This window comes from Terrapene carolina, unplaced genomic scaffold (assembly GCF_002925995.2).
Source record: "Terrapene carolina triunguis isolate 2854851 unplaced genomic scaffold, T_m_triunguis-2.0 Scaffold42, whole genome shotgun sequence".
NCBI lineage: Eukaryota > Metazoa > Chordata > Testudines > Emydidae > Terrapene > Terrapene triunguis.
In genome coordinates this window covers 26,675,883-26,696,316 of record NW_020664393.1, presented here as the reverse complement: position 1 = coordinate 26,696,316, position 20,434 = coordinate 26,675,883, and the positions used below count along the sequence as shown (strand labels likewise).

The 20,434-nt window shown below is 42.4% G+C and overlaps 1 protein-coding gene across 2 annotated transcripts in view; it reads right to left on the bottom strand.

The window, feature by feature from the left end:
* Window positions 1-17,678: 17,678 nt before the first annotated feature.
* The window catches only part of PHIP (pleckstrin homology domain interacting protein), a 341,807-nt gene continuing 339,051 nt past the window's right edge, over window positions 17,679-20,434 (bottom strand). The window contains exon 40 of one of the 2 annotated variants that reach the window (XM_024194657.3): window positions 17,679-19,106. In XM_024194657.3, the coding sequence (XP_024050425.2) occupies window positions 18,460-19,106 (647 nt within the window). In that variant the 3' untranslated portion in view covers window positions 17,679-18,459. The remainder of the gene's footprint in view (window positions 19,107-20,434) is intronic. The other variant, XM_024194658.3, reaches the window with a different exon arrangement.

The window sequence follows — 20,434 nt, the reverse complement described above, 5'->3', positions numbered from 1 at the left end:
ATTCCACGGTAGGTGTGCGTGCTCACCACGTGCACTGGTGTCGGAAGTTTTTCCCCTAGCAGTACCCGTGGCGGGGGGGGGGGGAGGGAAGACACCCCTGCAATCCCTGGAGTGGCGCCTGCCTGGTGCGGTATAAGGGGCACTGCGTGCTTCCCCCACCCTCAGTCCCTTCTTGCCAGACAACTCCAACAGAGGAGAGGGAGGGCGGGATGTGGAATAGACACGAGCAACACATCTTGAAAAACACCAGTTACGGAAAAGGTAACTGTCTTTTCTTCTTCGAGTGATTACTCATGTGTATTCCACAGTAGGTGATTCCAAGCTATATCTGTTGGAGGGTGGGTAGGAGTTCACAAATTCTCAGGCTGGAGCACAGCCCTGCTGAACCTGGCATCCTCCCTGGTTTGGGAGACGATCGCATAATGCAAGGTGAAAGTGTGAACTGAAGACCACGTACCAGCTCTACAAATGTCCTGGATGGGGACATGGGCCAAAAAGGTGGCCGACGAGGCCTGTGCCCTAGTCAAGTGTGCCCTCACCGATGGTGGTGGGATTCCCACCAGGTCATAACAAGTATGGATACACAAGGTGATCCAGTTGAAGAGCCGCTGAGTGGAAATTGGCTGACCCTTCATGCATTCGGCCAAGGCGATGAACAGCTACGAGGACTTTCTGAACAGTTTTGTCCACTCCAGGTAGAAAGCCAGAGCCCGTCGCACATCCAGCGTGTGGAGGTGGCACTCCTCACTGGACGCATGGGGCTTGGGGCAGAGGACCGGCAGTAAAATGTCCTGATCCATGTGGTAGGCGGAGACCACCTTCAGGAGGAATGATGTGGGTGGAGCTAGACCTTATCCTTATGGAACACGGTGTACGGGGGCTCGGAGGTCAGGGCCCTGAGTTCCGAGACCCGTCTAGCCGATGTGATCGCCACCAGGAAGGCTACCTTCCACGAGAGGTGCGACCAGGAGCATGTAGCTAACGGCTCAAATGGGGGGGCTGTGAGGCGGGCGAGCACCAGGTTCAGGTCCCACTGTGGGACTGGGTGCCCGACGTATGGGAAGAGATGATCCAATTTCTTAAGGAATCGGCCAGTCATAGCATGGGAGAATACTGTGTGGCCCTGCACCAGCGGGTGGAAGGCTGATATGGCCGCCAAGTGCACCTTGATGGACGAGGGAGCCAGGCCCTGGGCCCTAAGGTGAAGGAGGTAGTCCAAAACAAGCTGGATCAGGGCAGCCATGGGGGAAATGCCCCGCTCATCCGCCCATTGAGAGAACCGAGACCACTTTGCCAAGTAGGCTTGGCGCGTGGAGGGTTGCTTGCTTTCCAAGAGGATGCGCTGAACCCCCTCAGAGCACGTCCTCTCCTCTTGGCCTAACCACTGAGCAGCCATGCCGTGAGGTGGAGTGCTACTAGGTTGGGGTGGGAGAGCAGGTCTGGGCAGGACGGCAATGGCCATGGCGGGGCAACCGCCAGGCCCATGAGGGTCCCATACCAATGCTGCCAGGGCAATCAGTAAAACCCGGGCCCTGTCCGTCTTTATCTTTTCCAGGACCTTGCCTATCAGTGGGAACGGGGGGAAGGCATAGAGAAACCGGCCTGACCAGAACACGAGGAAGGCATTGGAGATAGCACCCCATCCCAGTCCCCCCTGGAACAGAACCGGGGACAGCGACGGTTCTGCCAAGTCACAAACAGGTCCACCTGGGGAGTTCCCCACTCTTGGAAAAATCTGTACACCACCTCTGGGTGAAGAGACCACTCGTGCTGAGAGGAGAAGTCCCTGCTCAAGCTATCCGCCCACAAGTTCCGGGCGCCCGGTAGATGGTAGGCCTGTAGGCAAATGTCGTGAGCTATACAGAAGTCACACAGTCTGAGGGCTTCCTAGCAGAGGGCAGAGGATCGGGCCCCACCTTGCCTGTTGATGTAAAACATTGAGGCCATGTTGTCCGTGAGAACCCTGACCACCCGGCCCTCCAGGTGCGAGCAGAAGGCTATGCATGCCAGCCACACTCCCCTGAGCTCCTTGACGTTTATGTGGAGGGGCAGGTCCTGCGCAGACTACAGACTTTGGGTCTGAACGTCCCCCATGTGGCCTCCCCACCCCAGGTCCAATGCATTGGACACCAGTTCCATTGACGGGGGCCTGCCTCTGAATGGGACCCCATGGAGCATGTTCCCCCGGGGAGGACCACCATCGTACTGAGGCAATCACCAGTCCGGGCACAGTGAGGACTTTGTCCATTCTGTCTCTGGCCTGGGAGAATGCTGAGGCCAACCAGAGCTGGAGGGGCCTCATCCTGAGTTTGGCATGGTGGACCACATATGTGCATGCTGACATGTGACCCAAGAGCTGGAGGCACGCCCTGGCTTTTGTCACTGGAAACCTTGTGACTGTGTCAATGAGCCCTTTCAGGGTCTTGAACTGGTCCTGAGGGAGGGAGGCTTTGGCCAACATGGCGTCCAGGACTGCACCGATAAACTCTATGTGTTGTACCGGGACGAACATGGACTTGGTGTCATTTACCAACAGGCCCAAAGTAGCGCACATAGGAGCGCCACGTAATCCCACACCTGTGACCAGGAGCTGCCCTTGACCAGCCAGTCGTCCAGATAGGGGAAGATCTGGACCCCCCGGAGCCTGAGGTAGGCCACTACCACTGACATACACTTTGTAAATACCCTGGAGGCAGTGGACAGGCCAAACAGGAGGACCGTAAATTGGTAGTGCTCCTGCCCAACCATGAAACGGAGGAAGCGTCTGTGCCCCTCGAATATATGGATGTGGAAGTACGCGTCCTGCAGATCGAGGGCGGCGTACCAGTCCTCAGGATCCAGGGAGGGAATGATGGAGGCCAGGGAGACCATGCGAAACTTGAGCTTCACCATGAACTGGTTCAGGCCTGGCAGGTCCAGGATGGGCCTGAGCCCCCCTTTGGCCTTCGGGATAAGGAAATAGCGGGAGTAGTACCCCTTGCGTTTGAACTCCACTGGTACCACTTCCACCGCTCCTAGGCCAAGGAGAGGCCCCCCATCGTGCTTGAGTAGAGCCTCATGAGAGGGGTCCCATAGGAGGGATGGGGGTGAAGGGTGGTTGGGCGGGGTGGAGGTAAACTGGAGGGTGTAACCCCAGGAGATGGTGTTGAGGACCCATTGGTCCGAGGTCAGCCGCGACCACTCCGGGGAGAAAGCACACAACCAGTTGGAGAAGGGAAGCTTTATTGCGGGTGAATCCCTGATGAAAACTGGCAGGGCGCCCCTGGGTGTCCTGTCAAAACTGCCATTTCCCTGCCTGTTTGCCCTTGGAGGACCCAGGCTGTGGGGCAGGCCGAGACTGCCTTTGCGGGCGTTTCTTATAGTCCTGCAACTTTTTATAAGCGGGCTCGTATTTAGATTGGGCGGCCTGGGCAGGAGTCTGCTATGGCTTAAACTTAGGTTTAGCCGGAGCCAGAACATAGAGGCCCAGAGTCTGAAGCGTCGTGCAGGAGTCTTTCAGGCCATGCAGTTTTATATCCATTTGTTCCGCAAACAGAGCTTTGCCGTCAAACGGGAGGTCCTGCAAGGAGGTCTGTGCCTCATTGGACAGCCCAGAGAGCAGGAGCCACAATGCCCTTCTCATGGACACCGCGGAGGCCATGGACCGCGCAGCTGTGTCCGCCGCATCCACCGCTGCCTGCAGGGTTGCCCTGGCAGCCGCTGTACCCTCCTCCACCAGTGCTTTGAACTCCGTCCTGTCACGCTTCCGGAGGGAGTCCTCAAACTTGGGCAAAGAGCCCCACAGGTTGAACTCATACCGGCCCAGGAGAGCCTGATGGTTCGCCACCCGTAACTGGAAGCTCGAGGATGAATAAATTTTCCTTCCAAATGAGTCCAGCCTCCTTGAATCTTTATTTTTCGGAGTAGGGGCTGGTTGGCCCTGTCACTCCCTGGGGTTGACTGACTCGACCAGCAGGGAGTTAGGAGCAGGGTGGGTGTATACGTAGTCACGGTGGGCACAAAATACTTGCATTGCGCTCTCTTAGAGATGGGGGCCAATGAGGCCAGGGTTTGCCACAGGGCATTTGAAATTTTTGCCACCCCTTCGTGGAGAGGCAAGGCCACCCTGCCCGGTACTGAGGCAGACAGTATGTTAAACAGGAAGTCCGAGGGCTCCTCCACCTCCTCTGTCTGGAGGTTGAGGCGTGATGACACCCTTTTTAATAGTTCTTGGTGGGCCTTAGAGTCCTCCTGCGGGATGGAGGGAGGAGGGGCCGTAATCGCCTTATCAGGGGAGGGTGAGGAGGCCGGCGGCGTACTTTGCGTGTCCACCGGCACCGGAGGGTCCACCACCTGATTGGTCTCTGGGCATGGTGCCGAGGATGTACGTCCCACCGACTCCTTCCTCTGAGGCAGGGAGAGGGAGGCCGACGGCCCTTCTGAGGCTCTGGCCACCAAGCGAACCCCCACTGAGGGCTGCGTCGGGGGCCACGATGCTCACTGGTACCATTGCGCTGGCCATGGGGCCCGGTGCCACTGCACCTTCTGTGGCACCGGAGGAACAGGCTGTTCAGCCTGGCTGGCCTGATCATCGATGGACGGCTACGAAGGCAGGCCGGGCTAACGTACGACCTGCCACTGTCCCTGGATTGAGAGGAGCGGTGGTGCCGGGAGTGGTGCCGACCCCGAGACCGTGACATGGAGGACCGGTACCGTTGGTAACAGCTGCTCAGCGATTGGCTCCGATGGGCAGATCCGCGATGGCGACTCGTTGGTGATCAATGCCTGGGGCTGTGGGAGCGACGCAGTGGCGGGGTCCTGGAGCAGGACGACGAACGGAAACGGTGTTGACGTTTGTGTCGTGACTGGCTACGATAGCCCCTCTGAGACGAAGACCTTCGGCAGCATCTGCCTCGGTCCCATCGGTGTTCGCTCCTCGAGGTAGAGCGGTGCCTGGAGTCTCGGTCAGACGGAACCCAGCCAGACAACCTGTTGGGAGTCGACGGCGACCCACGTGGACTACGCACGGAATGGTTGCTGAGCGGCGGTGGGAACATTCCCTCAACCGAGACCAAGTCGGGGGCGACTGCAGAGATCCCAGCGGCAGCTTGCCTCTGGAGCATGGGGGCCAACATTGGTGGGGCTCTTGGTACCAGCATGGACATGATGTCCCGGGCCGCCTGCAGGGCCTCCGGCATGGAGGGCATCCAGACATCCGGGTAAGCCTGCTCCGACTGGGCTGGGCTACTCTGCTCGACTTGAGTCAGAGGCCTAGAGGCCGATGGGGATTGAGGACTGCTCAACACGGGTCTAGTCTCTGCCCCAGATTTACTCCAGTGCTGTTGTGGAGAAGGTCTCTTCTTAGTCTTCTTGGAGTGCCTTGTGGACGGGGAGTGGTGCCAACTAGTAGATAGAACCCAAGGGTCGCCATACACCAACATCACGGTGCCCAGTGCCAACTCAGAACGGCGCGCTGGAGTCGGGGTCAACGCCAACTCCATGAGGATAGCCCGGAGCCTAATGTCTCTCTCTCTCTTGGTCCGAGGCTTAAACAACTTGCAAATCTTACAGCGATCACTGAGATGAGTTTCACCCAAACAGCGTAAACAATCCACGTGTGGATCACTCACTGGCATCGGGCGCCTACAAGTGTCGCATGACTTAAAACCCAGGGCGCAGGGCATGTCCCTGCCTGGGGACACTAGCTAAACTAAACTAAACTAAAACTAATTGAGTACTAACTACAGGTCACATACACTGAACGAACAAGAGTTCTGGGGACAAGCTACAGCAAAGCTGGAGCAAAGCAGTCCTGAAGCACCTTCACTGGCACGAAGAAGGAACTGAAGGGGGGGGGAGGGATCCTGTAGCGCCTCTTATACTGCGCCATGGAGGCGCCACTCCAGGGGTCACTAGGGACGCTCCCCTATGGATACTGCTAGGGGAAAAACTTCCGACACCGGTGCACGTGGCGAGCACGCACTCCTACTGTGGAATACACAAGCAATCACTCGAAGAACTAACAACTATGAGGAAAAATATAAAATAAAGCAAGGTGTAGCAAGCCACATGGCTGGCTAATGGACACCACGCCACTCCATTTCAAGCCATAGGTGGTTGAGAAGGAATTGAAGTGGCAGTGGGTCTGCTCCTCCTTACATACCCTTGTATCAGACCATCAGGGTGTCCAAGATGCAGGTGTGGACCCATGGACACTACTGACAAAAATCTGCAATCAAGAGTGCATGGGCACGAACATATCCTGACATGGAGCACCCATAGGGACACTACTTGAAGAAGAACTAGGACAGCTTTTCTAAGCGTTCTTATACGGAAATTTAAAAGTCTGCTAAATGCTCTTTATTGTGTATGGTATCCTTCATACAAACTCTATGTCAAATTGACTTAATTCAACAATCAACTTCCATTAAAAAAAGGAAGAAATGAAATGGCACAGAGAAGAAAAGAGGATTTTCAACAGGTATTTGAAATTAAACGAAACATTGTCGTAGAGAGGTACAGCTGCTCCAGATGGCAGGTTCTGTCAAGATTCTCTCACAGTGGCATAACCATGTAAGGCAACAGAGGAGAATGTTACTAGGTGAGAAAGTGAGAGCCGAAGCTTGCTGTAGTCCTCAGTCAGGAACAGCTCTCATCGAATCTGATGGACATTTTGACTAAATGAGGACTGTGGGATTTGGACCAGAATCTATATATGCTGAAACGTGTTCATATGGAGTGTTTTTTATACAGTAAGGAAACTGTAATTTGATAAATTTACAAATGAAAAAAAATTATAAACTACTTTACTTTATGATTTCTGCAAACCTAAGGATATTCAATTTTTTTACCTTTATTTTCCTTTAAAATTTAAACTGGTGCAACACAACTTTATTTTCAAGTTTAATACTAAGCATTTATGTAGCACTTTACATCTTCAAAGTGCACAACTATTAAATGGAATCAAATTTGTGTACTGTATTCTGAATCCATCCAAATTCAAGTACATTGCACAGGGAAGGCATTAGAGTAATGCAGATGGACTGAATCTTAACAGAATTTTTTCTAATCAAAGTAGTGAAGTTGCTGACAATCAGAATTTAAGATAAATGTCCATATTTCAATAATCTTGTTCTATACCTTTCATTAACTAAAATAAAACTTAGGTGGAAGTGAGCTTCTTTGCAGGTGCATTCATTTGATAGCAGTTCATCATGGCAGATTTGCTGGGTAAGATTTTTTTTCAACATTAAAACTTAATTGGGAAATCAGAGTCTAAATTCAGATATTTTTAAAAATTGTATTGTGTGCGTGTGTGCCTGAAGGTTGACTTCTAGACATGCTGTATGAGAAAATTTGGCCCTCCTGATGATTTACTTACCTAGGTTTGCACCGACTCAGAAGAAATGTCTAGAATGCTGTCTTGTAGAAAGCTGAATCACCCTTTCTATTCTGCTAATAGCTCTGCAGTGTCCCAGTCATATTCCAGACTGGTTGTACAATTATCATCATTCACAACTAGACATTTTGAATTATCTGTGTGTCTCAAAAGGTGCAAATTAACTGGTAATACTCACAGTACCAAATAAGGACAACCAATACTTAAAGTACTATCACGTTTCAAAACTTGACATCCTCCTTGATTTGAACACACATTCATCTCCTTTCTAGAACTGAAATATGGACATGAATTTATTAATGTGCACGTCAGTAGGTACAGTATACTCCTACCTGTACAGCTTTGGGATCATCATGGCAACACCACTGCTGCAATGTGATTTTACATGTGGCTGTGGTTTATATCAGTGGCTCCTGCAACTGTCATCATTGTTTCTTTAGCTACATTATATACATATAATTTAAAGTAACTTTGTCCATTTTCTCCACTAAGCTTAACATTGCAAGCTTTGTCAGCTACCGTATTGACTTTCATGACTACCGCTTTCATTTTCAGCTAGGGCACCAATGCAAATACCCATTACAAATATAGAGCAGGAGATTGTCCAGGGACATTATACAGCTAACTGAGGCATGCAGGCCACATCTAAAGGGCCAGTAAGGCCTCTGAATGATAGGCACATACAGAATTCCATAAATAGGTTCTTTGCATTTTCCCATAAAACATCTGTTTCTGGCTGTCATGAGGAATAGTATATTGAACTAGAGGGACCACTGGTGAGCAATTCCTATTGTTATGTAGCATTTCCAGCACTCCACTTCCTATCATAGAAATGACTCGTCTATTTTTAGACTCCTGTACAGATTTCTGAAATGGATCTAGGATTGCCAATTTTGGTTGGACGTATTAATCTTTAATTCCTGGAGACTCCAGGACAATCCTGGAGGGTTGGCAACGCTAGCTGGATCCTAGTTGCTAGGTAGCGATTTTACACATAAAAAGAAGATGGTCCTCCTCCCAACAATCTATATAAAGTCATAATATAACAAAGAAAGAAAACAAAAAGGAGAGGGCAAGGGGACTACGGTACAGCTGGTGCCTATAAAAAGTTGTTTATTTGCATGTCCATGCATATCTTAACATGACAGTACATTAATAAAAATATTTTCATTAAATATTTTAATAGAGTAGCCATTAAATAGTACTGCTTAAAATTTTTAAAAAAATCCTTGTACTTTTAAAGAATATATTTTATGTCCCCTATTTGTGGCCAGAGCAACATATTGTCCTGTTTACCCTTCCTCCCCATTTCGCTTATCACCTGCTTACAGGGGCTGGGAAAAGATAGGAAGGTTTTGGTTTTTTTTTTTATTAAAATAAATTGAAATATTTTACATACAGTGAAGCATGCGGGGTTCTGCCTTTTTACTTGGCCATGGCTGACCATTATTTTCTTGTCCTTTCTTCCTAGTACATTGAGAGACTGTTGTTCATTAGGGCACTGTGCTGTCAGGTGGGAGGAGATGAGGTAACGTATACCATCTATTCCCTTAGATTTCTCATTTCCCCTTGTCTGGTGAGGTAGGAAGGTGCTGATGAGTTGTCGCTGTCTTGTCTGTTGCGTACTTCCTTAAAATGATTTTTTGAATGACAAGATGAGTTTAATAAGTCTTTTTATTTGTTTTCTTCCTCCATGGGTTCCCAGCTTGTTAAATTTGCATCAGTAACCATGATAAAAAAATCCTTTCATTACAGCCAGCAAATATCTTGAGAGGCTTCCACCTCTGAGCCTGATTAAGAAATGGAATCTTGGGACGGGAGGTACCAGAAAGTACCTGCAAGAACAGGGTTTATCCAGGCTGGGGCTGGTGGGGAAGCCTCAGGTCTAGGCACCCTTGGAGTCTGGAAAGGGTGGATGGCTGCTGAAAAGTTGGACTGGCTACAGCAAAGATTGGCTAGCAGAGCCCTCTACTTCTATGAATGTGGGGCAAAAACTGGGCCACTCCGGGCATTAGGCCATTGAGAGGCCACAATTGCATTATTTGCATGGGAGGCAGAAGTGGTTAGAAACCATCGGAGGCCAAGGGAGGGGGTAGGTCAAGATGCCAGGGAGCAGTGCAGCCATGGAGGACCCTCCAGAGGAAGTGTGTGGGTGTGGAGGAGCAGTCTGCCAGCAGGACTGAGAAAGGAAGAGGTGGCAGTAGAAATACCTTCCCAAATGGGAGTTAACCAGAACTGTGGCTGGCTGGGAGATCCCAGATGCAGCAGCTCTTGGAACTTGTGTACACTGAGAAGCTGCCACAGATGGGATATGCTGTGGACTAGAGCTGCAAGCTGAGGTAGGTCGTCCATACTGATCAGACAGGTGAGCAGCATGCAAGGGCTATGGATGCCACCACCAGGGGAGCCTTCTCCCTTTTTGCAGGTGGAACAAAGACTGGGCCATCCCAGAATCCCTGAGATTGGCATTTATGCTAAATTGAATGGTTGGCCCCAGCTGAGACCCCAATAAAGGGGTATACTCTGGCACAGAGTTAGGGGCTGTTTACCCTCTTCCCCTGGCCGGAAGCAGATTCCTCAGGCTTGCTTCTTCCTTATGTGATCTTGCTCATTTCTTTCCTTTTTCTTGTCTCCTATCTCTCTCTATGGTGTCTCTTCAAGCCAAAAAGAAAGGGTGAGGCTCAGTCAGAGAAGGGAGAGTTTGGACTCAGGGTACATCCACACTACCCGCCGGATCGGCGGGTAGTGATCAATCTATCGGGGATTGATTTATCACGTCTCATCTAGACACGATAAATCGATCCCCGAACGCGCTCCCTGTCGACTCCGGAACTCCACCAGACGAGAGGCGGAAGCGGAGTCGACGGGGGAGCCGTGGCTTTCCATCCCGCGCCATGAGGACAGGAGGTAAGTCGATCTAAGATACGTTGACTTAAGCTACGCTATTCTCGTAGCTGAAGTTGTGTATCTTAGATCGATCCCCCCACCCCTAGCGTAGACCAGGCCAAAGTCTCCATGCTTCTGAGGTGAGAAGGAAAAGAAAACTGGAAGGTATTTGTCTGGCTGAGGTTATATAATGAGGAACAGTTTAAAGCTCTCTGCATTCTTGCTTCCCAGCGATCTCAAAACAGAGCACACGTAAGTCCCAGAACACTCCTGGGAGGAAGATAACATTAAATCTATTTTCGAGATGGGTAAACAGAGATGTGGAGAGATTAACTGATTCGCACATCACAAAGCAAGTCAGTGAGAGCCAGGGATAAAATCCTGGATTCCTAGCTCCCAGTTTCCTGTTCTAACTACCAAATGACCCATACATTTTTAAAATACAGCAAAAATGCCTAGTAGAGAATTTTACAAAAGTAGTAGCTTAATATTTCAGCTATTTTATATATTCATTTTCAAAATAGAGCACAAGTTAGACCATATTGTATACCAGTCACCTATATTTTAAGGACATTTTTGTTTTAGTTTTCTGAACAAAAATTTTTTCCAACTGAAACTTGCTTTATTTACACTCATGCCTTAGACTCAAATATTATTTTAAAAAGCAAATCCCTTTTGCCAATCAACGTCTGTTTCCATGGAAACAGCAAACAGTTGTTAATATTCTCTTTTTTAAATTTCAGCTGTCACTACCAACTGAATAGTTCAAGAGAATTTTTCCAAACAGCACATATAGAATGTAGAGCACAAAAGGCTCTTAAAATCTGAAATATTTTACTTGAAAACAAAAATAGTACGGAAATAATCCTAGAGACATTATCCTTACTTTTAAATAGGCATTTTGATTTGAGGAGAATAAACTGGCTAGCAAGTCTCCACATATGCAACACTTGCACAGTGAGCACCTTCAGCAGCCAGCTACTAAAAGAAAAAATATTGACCTCTGTGGAAGGTACAGGTGTATAATACTTCTGAAAATCAGAATCTGCATCAATGGCTTTTGTTTTTCTTTACTCTTCTTAAGAACGCCTTATGATAGAACTCAGAAAAAGTTACATAGGCTCTTTTTAATCTCCTGTTTTGTTGGAAAGTGTTATAGCTTATACTTGCTTTCTCTCCCCCCAAAAACATATTTAAGTTTTTTAAAAATCTTTTAGTGCTAACACCAACTTAGGGGGTATTTTCCTCTTGATAAATATGTAATGTTCACTAACGTTGTTAGGACTTGTGTAAACACACTGAATGGAGCACAGATGCCTTTATTTTTTAAATTGTAATGTTCTGAAATACAAGCACATTTTATTGAAAAGAGTTTGTAAACATCTCCTCTTGCTGTGGATCTTTCACAAATGTCTCTGCAGAGCTCAGGTCACTGGCAGATCTTAGCATGTGTCTCAGTATTCCAAAATCATCATGTGATTCAATTAAGGAAATTTCGTCCTCGGCAGCATATCCCAACACGATGATCCAAATTTATTTTGTGCATGGGTGTTTATAAGGTGTTCTTTGGTTTGTTTGAGATTTCAGGTAATAATATAGAGGAAAAGGGATGCAGCTTCCTATGAAGAACAGAGAAACAGAAAAGCACAGAACAGGGCAGGAGAAAGGTAATCCACAGGGAGCTGCATTTAAAAACTGTTTGTTTTCTGAGCCAACCTGACAGTTAAAAAGTTGGGCTGCAGATATGGAAGGCCTGTGTATATCCCTATATGTAGAGTACTTGTGATTTGGCATCCTTGAAAGGGGTGATGTACAAAAGACTTAAGAGTCCACAGTTTGAAAATATATGCCCTATATTTCTTGATGTGTAGGTATAGCCCATTTTACATATTATGTTTCTCTACCCCTTATAAGCACAGTTCTGAAAGGAATGTGATTGCGTCACGGAGGAAGAGGCTGATCCTGACACTCACTACTTCCCAGAATCTTTAAACCACAGTATGTGTAGCAGTCAGACAACAGTTAGCAGCACTATGCCAAACAGTTGCAGAAGTTAGGCTCTTATATCAGCTCCGCATTGATTAATGCCAAACTCTCAACAATATATTAAGGATGTCAAAAATTCATCTCCACACATCACAGCTGAAATGCTGCAGCACCAGCTGATGTGCTTCCACTCCTTTTAATTGCATGCTCAGAAAAACACAAGAACAAAGTTGATTTTAGGCTGTTCTGTGATATACTTCTCCCATTATACAAATCAACAGACTGTTACACAGAAATAACAGAACCACTGCAGAACCACTTAGAAAAACAAGTTTTCTATTTATTTAAAAATAAGTTTGTAGTTACTACATTGCAGTGACAGTAATTCTTACACATACATTCTAGTTTGTATAAAAGGATTCAAAGTATTATGCATCAAAACTAACATAGAAAGTGTCCACATAACAGTAAAGAAAGTTCCAATCAATATGTACAAAAAGAAAGGGCACTGTTTATCCTGGTGTGATACTGCAGGTTATAACATGATAATCCAGATTTCTGGAAGAAAAAGACCTTGATAAAGCTAAATAATTATTGTTTTCAAACTGTTTGTTATTCATTACGTACACCAGATTTGTGTTTTACATAATTCTGTACAAAATAAGCATTATAATTTTTAATCTGAAAATGTGTCAGTTTCAAAATTAACCCTTCTAGGTCACTTCCTTAAAATTGAGCTACATTCTACACATGTCTAAACATTATAAATGACAGGGTATAAATAATTCACTCAAGATCTTTTAACAAGTTGCCTGTCATGGTTTTGCAGTTTTAATATGGTCCAAAAATGTAACTCTGCATTTTTTCTCAATATATCTGTAAATCAACATGCACTTTAAGTACAAAATAGTAGGTGTGCCTTGTGTGCATGTGTACATAGTAGGTGCTGATAGGATAATATTCCTTTCTACTTCCAGTTTGTAGGAGCTTATTCTTTTTTTTAAGTGTAGAAAGTCTTAGTAAAATATTACCTCCACTCCGACAATGTATTCTTTATATCACGTTAAGCAAATTTCCTGATGTATTTATCTGCATTTAAAGAGTTCCAAAGACCTACTGTTCCCCCTCTCTCCCCCCGCCCCCGATAATTTTCCCCAAATAGCCTGTCATAGCTAATTCCAAAAAATTATCTTTATCTTATTGCCGCTTAGATTCTCTGGAGTGCCTTGATGCTGTTGTAGTCTTCAGAACAAAAAGTTTAACCCTCTTCTGTAGAATTCTTTTTAAATAAAACAAATGATAAAAAGCTAACCTTTCTGGAGTTTTTCCGCTCAAATATACTGTAAAATAAATAGCAAAAATGGTTCCCATATCGTTAGTACAAACAGGTGAGACATGTAGAGGTTAACTTCAATTTAAAAGCTACCTGAATTTTCCCCCAAATATACCAGAAAGTAAGAGCCATGTTCCTGTCTAAAAACTATGAAATTACATAAAGTTAAAACAACAAGAGTGTCGGATCTGCTATCAGAAATAAATTTTCAGACTTGGCCAATTTATATGAAATTTAATACACTATTTCTGCATATAAACAAACACATTTCTATACAATGTACAGCAGAAAAGCAACAGCCCTTTTATCAGTTCAATACCTAGGTGCCCCTGGAAACTAATCAGTTGCAAGAACTTTGGGGAACATAGACAAAATATATTATCAAATAGTTTTACAGTTAACATTTTTGCCTTCATTAGGTAGTAAAAGGTAACAGAGAAAACGAGCTTTTGTTGTCTCCAGGTGACGTTAAGGCCCTCTCTCCTTTCAGCTTTCACCAGTGTAACAGAATTGCATTTAAACTCCTTTTGAAGAGAGAAGCAGTGTTTAGCTGAAAAAAACAGTTTGACCAGCTAGTGTGGAACACAGTTAAAGTGTGAAAGAACAAGATAGGGACTTAGGATAATATACAGCAATATATCAAAGGACTTTAGCTAGATTCATGCTCAAAGTGAGTTCACAGGATCACTAAAGATGGGCTAAAAAGAGTCTACTGTATATGAGGCCTACAGCGCTCATCCAGTTAAGTATGTGTAACTTCTATAGGACCAGCAAGCAGTTTAACACGTGCTTAACTTTAAGCATGTGCTAAAGTGGTTGCTGAATCAGGGCCTAAAAGTAAATGTGAGCAAGAGAGATTTAATAGTGTGGTGTAAGAATTGTATCAAACTTCCAGTTGTCAAATAGATGTACTGATTTTGTCTGCATAATATTTTATATATGGCAAAAGGCTCTGGAACAGGCAGCCAGGGTTGATACTTGAGAAATATTGGGTACAGCAATACAGCCCATAAGCTATCTGCTACACAATGTAAACGCGATAGTTTATTTTTGCAGATGTTAATACGTCTGACATGCTGCATGAGGGTCCTTTTATCAATATTTTACAAATATAAAATTGCAATATTAAATTCAACCAACTTATCTTACAAGTCTAACAACAATCCGAACACACTAAATAAATGTGTGCAAATATAGCACAGAAGTCTAATCACAAGAGAAATTTTCTGTAAAGTTGTGATCACTGGTTATAGCACAATGACAAGAACCTTAGCTGAATAGTGACATAATGCTGAACAATATTGTAATGAAGTTTATCAAGTTCAATTACTGGATAACAAAATAACAATGGAAACAAACGGGATAAATACTTGTTCAGTATGCAGGCAAAGGTACAGTGACGGTTGTTAAAGTAAACATTTCAAATATAATGGTATCTGAGAAACAGCAGCTATTTCCTAATCTAAAGATAGAAAATACTGTAGTATTAGATACCACTCAGTAGTAATTGTTGGTAAATATTGACTTTAACGACCACCACCAGAGAAAACAATTGAATATCCCCATATCAAAAGTCAAATATCAATGGATTTGAATGAAGTTGTGTTCATTGCTGCCAGACTTGTAAGATTAGTGTGACTGTATATCAATAAAACACATGTATATAATATTTATAATCTATATGTGAAACAAACACGTTATTTCAATATTCCATTTTTGAATGATTTGTTAGATACTTGAGATAGCATTATCCATTACATGCATGTAACTATAGTTTTGAAATTCTTTCAGGTTGCTGAACCACAGCTTATTGCTCACATTTAAAACCTTCAGACTTAGTTATCAAAAGCTCTTTTTCTTTGTTGGTACAATAAGTTGCAAATATCTCAAATACATTCTTCCAAACAAAAAAGGACCTACAGCATGATGGTATGGTATTAATTCTCATAAATAAACTTTTACAACCCAAAGAAGTTAAATTATAAAAATATATATTTTAATAAATCTGGTATTACTTCTCATAATTTTTGAAGTGTTGTTTCTATAAAAAACTGATCCAAATCATTCACAATCTATTTAAGAAGAAAACAATGTCAATATTTCTAAATGTGAATTTAAAAAAACCCTGTAGCTTAATGTCACAGATCTCTATAGAAAGGGAAAAATGTATCTATCCTCTGCAGATAAGGCCTTCTATTCTTGTGGTTTTAAGGTGTACAGTTTTCATACAATGTAACGGGAATGTGTGCTATTCCATTCTCCAACATTACATACAGAATTTTCTGTGTATAAATATATACATAATCATGCCATATAAAACATTACAAATAGTGTAAATACAGAAGTTGAATTTTAGATATACTCTAATTTCTTATATTACAATGCAGATAACATCAGGAAATTACATATTTGAAACTGATTGCCTTCATCAGCAGTGAGATCCTTAAAATTAACTGTTAAGTCTCACACTAAAATGAATTAGTTTTGAACTGTGTAATACACTATTTTTTAACTGTACAACCATAATTTTCCATCTTACCATATGTTTAGCAACTGTATTTTAATAGTAAAGAAACATTTGTTAGAAAAAATAAATAAACAAATCAAAATCAAATTAATCAAATCCATGCCCCCCAAACTCAGAGTCAAAGTAATCCAGTCAGGCTCTGGAAAATAGTTTACTTAATTTCATATAAAGATGTGTAATGAAGACAGGTACATAAATCAATACTAAAAATGCCAAGTACATGGGTTACTGGTTTTTATCCACAATAGGTAAATGATAGCTAATACCTACTCTTCTTGAGCCAACTCCTGATTTCCTTGCTCAGGCATTTCTTAAATAGACTTTGTTGTAACAGAATAATGAGTATAGGATTTGGCCCAGAATGAATAAAGAAAATCTGTGCAAGTTTAAAGGTCCTAAATCCTGAAAATTCTTTCTTCAGCAGTTGCACTTAAGTCCATCAGACTTGTCTTGTAAATGAAGACTTCTTGTATGAGTAAGGGTTTTCAGCACTAGGCTCTACTTTTTAATATTTAATTTTCAATTTTTATTCTTCTAAATCAGGGTCATGACACACTGTCTCATGCTACCCCAAAATAATGTATCTGAAATTTTTGGTTACATTTTTGTACCATACCAGATCTCAGAAAATACTACTATTTCTATACTTTTTTTTAAACTGGACAATACCTTTTAAGCAATAGAAAATGGTATTAAAGTTTGTTTTTAAGGTATAAAATAACTAAATGTACCATAAACAAATAAATAACTGCTTTTCTTTTCCACAGCAGTATATATAGTAATACATTCCCCTAAGTCATATAGTTATCATTTACAATAGACAACTTAATTTTACTAAGGATGCAAGAAATAATAGAATACAAGGCACAATCATTAAATGTAATTTTTCTTTAGGGTGTATATTGACTTATGTCAGAGTGATAAGTATACCGTAAAAAGTGCAGAAAAAACACAATGTGCAATGAGACCACTGTATAAAACATGATTGCATAAAAAGTGATTTGGCCTTTTTTAACCTTTAATAATTGAAAATAACCAATCTTCCCCTTAAAATTAAACTATAAAGTATGACATTTAAAATTTTCTTTTTTCTTTTCTTTTTCTTTCTTTTCTTTTCTTTTTTTTTTTTTTTTAAATTCTAGTGCTATCTAAAAAATCCTGAAAAAGAGAATCTATACCTGGGTAATATTGTATATGTATGTGTTTGTGTATATAACAATCTACACATACACACTTCTTTGTAAGTCATTTTTAGATTACTCAACACATCAAAAGTTGTAGAAAACAATCAATTCAGATCAGAAAGTAAACATCATAAGCCCATACTTTTTCCTGTAATTTCCTTGAATCCTTTAACCAATTATAAATTTTGTCTAAAACATCTTTGTCAAAGGACCCCATCAGTGCGTTACTGTTTTCTATTGTAAGTACCAAAAGAGGATACGTCAGCACAATTTATAACAACTTGCTATATAGAGCGATACATAGTCTTTTTTGTCTTTGAAAAGTGTTTGAAAAACAAACACTCCCCAAAAAAAAAAAAAAAAAAAAAAGATAAAGAAAAGAAGGCTTTCCACTGCACTGTTTCTCAGTCTTTGGCACAATAAACAGAGATTTAGTGATTGATACAAGAATCAAGGTCTGAAAAATTAGACATATTAGTCAAACTTTTTCCAATGTGGATATATTATATATATATATATATATATATTTATATATTGTGATTACATTTTCTCTCTGTTTGGCAGAACTTGGATAAACCAACAGCCTGTGCTAGGCTTCTTTTGCAGTTGAATGTTCCATCATTACTCAAATTAAACATTTTCAGATTAGCAAAATTTGGTAATTTTGCATTTGTCCTTAATGGAAATGTAATTCTTAATTTACTGCCACTCTTTGCCAATATCTGCCTTCCTGGGAGACATGCCTTCTGCAATCAATAAAAATGTACCTTGCTTGGTCAAAAATAGACTTCTGTTCTCAGTTTGTGGCATTAAAAGTTCTATCACTTTGTTTAATCACAGAAATACTCTGCACTGCTCAGGAGTACAGTAGTTCTCACTTCTAAAACATCAGTAATTGCTTATTTACAGGTCTTCAATTATTCTTAACTATGACCAAAATGACTGTTGAAATGCATAACCTGTCTGGAGGGCAATAAATAGCAAAAGTTTAAAATATATATTTGTTTCAAAGAAGTGTTCTCTCAGTTTTCTTTTTTGCTAATTTTTTCAAATCACAACATATTCTTCTAATCCATAATAGCAGCAGGGGAGCAGAAGTCTTTGTTCTGCTCACTCCTTAACTGTACCTGCTTCATAGCATTCTAAGGAATATGTTTGGTAACAGTTACCAACCAATCAAATTAGCCTTTGCTTTTTCAGTCAACTTTCGGACTCTGCCTCTGCTAGACGTTCCAAAAGTTAAAGAGGTGTCTTCAAATAATAGCTGCCTTTGCTCTTCTTCAGAGTCATCTTCATTGTAAAAGGCTGTCCTCCTACCCTGGTTTCTAGTTCTCATGTGAGGTTCAGAATCTTTCAGTTCCTCAGACCCTTCTTCTTCTACAAGCTCATCTGTTTTTTTCCTCCTGCTTCTTGTCTGCATCTTAACATTTGCAGGGACTATAAGGTCTGAGTCTGGTTGATGTGTCTGTGTCTTTCTTTTTGGCTTTCTGCCTCCACGGCCTTTTTTTTGTAATACAGCTTCCTTCACATTATTTTCAGAAAGAGAATTGCATGCACTAGAAACTGAGGGTTCTTCTATTATCATGTCCCTGGTGGTCTGGACTGAATTCTGCTCTGCATTCATCTGTTCAGCAATTTGTAACTTTTTTGGTTTTCTACCTCTTTTCTTGTGCACCACTTCACACGTACTGCTAATAGCCTCTATCTTCGGTTTCCGTGCAGGCCCTCTTTTAACTGGAGGTTTTGAAGGTTGCCCTCCATGTCCATTTACCTGAATGCTTCCTGATGCCAAAGCATTATTTTTGCAATCTGCTGTAAAGAAATAACAGAGTAATAATATGTAAGAGAAATCTACATTCTTTATTTCCCAATGGCCCCTGATAAAACTAGTCCATTCACTATTTATAAAATACTGTTTGAGTGGATGACATACCGTAACTGACTTCAACTGTGAAGGCCCAAATGTGGGATATGTGTGACAGAGACCCAAAAACTGAAGTAAAAAAATTGTTCATGCAGGAAATTTAAAATGCTGCTGGACTCATTGCTTTAGTAGAAGTAAGCTTTCTGTCACTATGGCTCCAGGATTCTTTATTTCTGATGTAAATGGTTTTCAAAAATAAAAGTCTGGATGCCAAATTTGTGTGGAATGCAGCAATCTTTGGGACTAAAAGAAGTGATATCCTGGCAATGAGGAACATTTAAGAGGTGTGATATTCATATTTGATTTCCACGCCACCAATCCTGGGATTTTTGCCGCTTGGGGCGGCAAAAACCCTGGAGCTGGCCCTGGGTCCTGGTGACTTGGTAAGATGTGTAAGTAATTTTTAACTTCTTCTTTCCCTATTTTAGCCTCTGATCCTACCTCATTTTCACTGGCATTCACTATGTTAGACATCCGAATGCTACTAACCTTTTTGATGAAAACTGAAACAAAAAAAGTCATTTAGCACTTCTGCCATTTCCACATTTTCTGTTATTGATTTTTTGGGTTTTTTTTTAGATTTCACCTCCTGGTATTACAATATTTCCCATTATCTCCAGATTATGGCATTCTGAGTCAGTAGTTTCAGATTCTGATTAAATATATTGGACAAAATGCTATTTAATTTGAGAATATAAACTACAAACTAAATTAAATCAACCATAAGACTTGAGTGCTGTTCTTCAGGAGGGATCTGTGCTTTACACTCTTAAGACTTGTCTACACAGGTACACCTAGAAAAATTAATTTGACTTAAATAAACGCATGAATTTGAAGTGGAATAGTTAAACCGCATTAATCCCTGTATGGACATTCTTATTCAGAATTAAATTTGGTTTAGCTTAATTTACAAAACGAATTTTAATTTTGAATAAGAGTGTTCACGTAGGGCCTAATGCAGTTTAAGTAATCCACCTTAAAAATTAATTTGGATTAACTTTCTTTAGTGTCTCAGTATAGACATGCCCTATTCTTCTCTGATAAAAGTAACTGAATAAATTTCTTCAGATTTTAAGATTTTTAACATTTAACATATTTATAACATTGCTTATCTTAAAACATTCAGTAATACTTTATAATATACTGAAATCACATCACAGTTATGCAACCCAATATCTGCAATTACAATTAATATAAACAGAAAGTTGACTATATG